We start from the raw sequence: 4,034 nt of genomic DNA on the forward strand, positions 1-4,034 counted from the left end.
CCAATGTATGAGTAGCTACGCACCTTATTGAGCCTCTACGAGACGAATGCATCACTTTAGCCATGCTGTGGACACTGCTCATGCTGCCTCTTGACCCTTCTTGCTCTGAACGACAAAGTATTTTCCCGCAGTACGTTGCGCGGTGCCAAGGGGATTCCATGCCTCTGCCGTCTTTGCATCTTGATCCACAGCGGCCTTGTCGCCCTTGACACGCCTCGGCCGTTGTCGATGTCCGAAGGCCACTTCCTTGTTCAAGGCCGACCGCAGCTCTGCGAGCCATACCGTCGTCGCCACCCGCCCGCGAGCCGTCTCGTCCCGCAAAGCACGCAGCGGCTCGACACCCCTTGTGTCGACGGCCTGCACGTCGCGCACGAAGCGGAGGTGCGCGTGTAGCGCGACCAGCAGGGCGGACGTGGCTTGAGGCCTCGGCGTCGTGCGCAGGGCCGAGAGCGAGAGGCACAGGCGGCAGGTCGTCGGCGAGATGTAGTCGGTCATGGTGGGAGACATTAGCGGTCCCGAGAGGACGCCGGGGCAGATCCAGCACGACATCAGTTCTGGCGCCCGGCGGCCACGTGCTCGAGGTCAGCGACCGGTCGGCCGAAGGCAGCGCGAGCGCCATTGACGCAGGGAGCATTTACGCGCCGCCGGACCCCTACGACAGCGTGACGTCGCTGCGCGAGAAGAAGTCGACGCGCATGGTGGAGATTGTGGCCAAGGTGCCGTTCAAGGAGGTGCTCGACTTTGATCAGCATCTGCGGAGCAAGACGGGCGGGCGACACTCGATGACCATGGCATTCGACAGCCTCGATCGGGTCGTGGGACAGCGGGAGAAGACGCTGTAAGATGGAGAAGTGTACAATGTGTAAATGCTCAACTGAAGGAGCTGCCCCCAATGCTAAATATAGACTGTACTACCATCCCTTAAGAGGACATTGTCCCGTCTTATCACCGCCGCCATGACCCAACGCCAGAAGAAATGCATTTCCGTCAGTCTACGACACAAACTCCCATGTGCCAGGTAGGCTTTTAGCCCCCCTCCTTAGGCCCCCAAACAGCCCCACCCTTCTTCCCATGCCGTCTAGATGCTGCGCTTGGCAAGGCCGCACTTTGTCAAGCATTCCTCCACGCCGAGGGCAATGCTCGCAGGAATGGCGCCGCGGACACGGTCAATGTCCTCGCCGGCGATGCTCTGTCCAAAGGCGGCAGCAATGACATCGTCGCTCATGGCGAAGGATCCGTCGAGGGCCTGGAGGGTGCCAAAGTCTTCGTTTGCGAATGAGGCTACGAAAACGGCGGGCTCACAGCTATGATCATGTTAGTACTTTCATTGGGTTTACAGGAGTCAATGAAGCAACTCACTCTGGGTTGAACTGGGTATGGATGGAACCTTGGTAGAAGGGCGTCATCATGAAGGGACACAGCTCGGTGCGGATGACGCGCCGGCTGCCGTCCGCATTGAGGATGCCGTTTTCGGGCACCATTTCGGTGATGAGGCGGCCCGAGATGACCATTTGCAGCTCGGCGGAGCGAGGGTGGACATGGAGCGTGTTCATGCCACAGGGGTCGACGCGGCCGAGAGCCATGCCGGACGAGGTGCCGACGAGGGCCGGGAAGGTGACGCGGTTAGCGGCAACGAGCTCGCCGCCCTTTCCTGGCTTGGGCTGGGGCTGGTTGAAGTTGAAGATGAAGTCTTCGTTGTTGGGCAGGAGGCTGAAGTACTCGGCGGCACTGTGACGTGTCAGCGTGACTGTTGACGTCGGGAGCCGGTTTAGATGAAAGACTTACTTATCAGCGAGCCGGAGCTGCTTGGTCAGGCTCGTGGTGGGAGTGCTGTGCGTGGTATTGGTGTAAGGTACACGGACAGTGGACGGCATAGCCATGGCGGTGGAGGCCAAGAGCATGGCAGCACTCGCAAGAAGGGTGGAAGAGTACATCTTGAACAGGCTCGGAGGCGATGGACGTCGTGTGAAGGCAGTGGCTCCTTGTCTTGAGGCTAGGAATATTGAGGCTAAGAATCTTGAGACTAGGAATATTCAGACTAGAAGAGATACTCAGACGGTGAAAAACTGCTGGCTTTCGTGATGCTCAACAGGAGATAGAGATGCTCTGACAAGGCCAAGACCATCACATATACTTATACGTCTGGTTCATGCCCATTTTACGGTTTGTCCTGACCCCCTACCTCTCGCTCCCACCTAGAAGGATCGCAAGCCTCCCGGACTGGATGGCATCCGATGGACGACGCAACTTGACCGACGCAAGATCCTCTGGCCATTCAGTGTCATGGTCTCGGCCCGGTAGCTCAGCAGCCGGTGGGATGTCTGTCAGCTCAATGTATCCAGGTAGAGGAGTTTTTTTGGACGACTCTAAAAATTGCAGCAGACACACTGGCGTCAGATGAGGGTGGAATGGCCGAATTCGCTCCGCCTCGCAAAGAATGGAGTTGAGCGGACAGCCGACAGCGAACTTGGTGTCATCCGCCTGTCCTCCCTGAGGCATTGGATGCACGTCAGTGTCGTCCTCGCAGCGTTGGGTGCTAGTGCTGGGCTTTTTTCGGACGCTGTCAGCAGCCCGCAGCTTGTCCGGCAATGGATGTACCCGACAAGAGGCTGAGCAAGTGCGGAGAGAGGGGCCGTTGAGATGGTCAGGATGGTGGTGGACATGTTTGCTATATTGGCTAAGGTATTGTGTGCCGGAAGGTACCGGTGCCTTATGTAAGCCAGCGACAGCGTGCACAAGAAGGAAGCGCTTGTTCCAGGGCTGACTGTCGGCTAAAAATACAAGGCGGCCGCTGCGTGAGACGGGAAGCGACAGAGAGAGAAAGCGGGGGTAGCATTGCTGGCCGGTGCTGCTGGCGCGTTGCGTCGCAGTTGGCACGCTGCCTGGTCACAGTAGGCTAATCGATCCGGCTCGTTCCACGCCTCCCGCCATACCTTACCTTATTGCGGCGAGCGAGGGCCAAGCCAAGGGTGCACGTGACCTACCTAACCTACGTGGGACCTCGCTCTTGTGTTGGTGTCAACAAGATGACTCGGATGGAGCCGGTTCATCTGATGCAAGTTGTCAATTTCCACGATGGGACACACTATCGAACGCGACACTTTGCTCGTCCTCTCGGCCGACTCATGTCTGTTTCTCGTCTTTCTTTTCGTTTTCACTCATGCCGTAGAGCGCCCGAACAAACAACGACAAGCTGTCTTGCCCTCGACGGCTTGCCTGGGACATTCAGAGTCATCAGCACCGTTGGGGTTTCCATGTACAGCGCCTCCTTGCATATGAGACACGTGGAGACGGAGGCTGCGTCTGCTGTATGCCACGCTGTCAGAGTGCCGGCCCCGATGCCAAGTCCATGGAGCCCAGGAGCGGTCATTCCTCGAGGATATACATACAATGCTTTGCTCATTTACAATCACCTTGATTGCATCATACATTATGCACCCGCGTCCTCGTGCCGAGAGAGTCGGCATGTCGACAAGACGCCGCATGCACTATGGCACAGGCCCTTTAATCATCGAGTGGTGATGATGGTGGAGGCAGCGAACACACAAGGTCCAGCATCAGAGCGTCGCGCCGCTGTACATAGTACAAGTAGCAACAAAGACCCCACCACGTAGGAGCCTGGACGAAGGCCTGGGAGAGCGCCAAAGGGCCTGGATGAGGGCCAGAGAGCCTGGTAGAGGCTCATCTCGGTTCATCTAGCGACCATCTTGCGCTCACTCTCCCATTGGCCCTGGTGCCTCGGGCGCACCCAGGCAAATCTCTATCCTTGAAATGATGCCCCCCCCTGCGATGGCCCTTGACAGAGTCTACCCCATTTTAGAGAGGAGAGGGGTGGGATGATTGGGTGGTCCGCCCTTCTGCAGCACAGCTCTGGTCGCATGAGGAACCAACGCCATCTGGGGGTTGGAGCGAACGGGCAAGACGGGGGCAACCGACGTCCTGCTTCATTTTCCCCTTGACTTGCACAAATTCAAACACAAGTCCGTCCCCCTTCCAGAACGTCCCTCTCCACCCAACATGAAGATCGTCACCCT

At 57.9% G+C, this 4,034-nt stretch overlaps 2 protein-coding genes across 2 annotated transcripts in view; one reads left to right on the forward strand and one right to left on the reverse strand.

Annotated features, from left to right (window-relative positions):
• Positions 1-842, forward strand: part of VDAG_09018 (elongation factor G 2) — a gene marked incomplete at both ends in the record, with an annotated part of 3,134 nt that extends 2,292 nt beyond the window's left edge. Inside the window, 2 exons of the mRNA XM_009656821.1 lie at positions 61-381; positions 504-842. Of these exons, the coding sequence (XP_009655116.1) occupies positions 61-381; positions 504-842 (660 nt within the window). The remainder of the gene's footprint in view (positions 1-60; positions 382-503) is intronic.
• Positions 843-1,078: 236 nt separating this feature from the next.
• VDAG_09019 (spherulin-1B) lies at positions 1,079-1,880 on the reverse strand (the record flags this gene model as incomplete). The annotated part of the gene is made up of 3 exons (XM_009656822.1): positions 1,079-1,304; positions 1,360-1,728; positions 1,786-1,880. 3 exons carry the CDS (start codon positions 1,878-1,880, stop codon positions 1,079-1,081), a joined length of 690 nt encoding a protein of 229 aa, XP_009655117.1.
• Between the last annotated feature and the right edge of the window lie 2,154 nt (positions 1,881-4,034).

Source organism: Verticillium dahliae, genomic scaffold (genome assembly GCF_000150675.1).
Source record: "Verticillium dahliae VdLs.17 supercont1.24 genomic scaffold, whole genome shotgun sequence".
Taxonomy (NCBI): Eukaryota; Fungi; Ascomycota; class Sordariomycetes; order Glomerellales; family Plectosphaerellaceae; genus Verticillium; species Verticillium dahliae.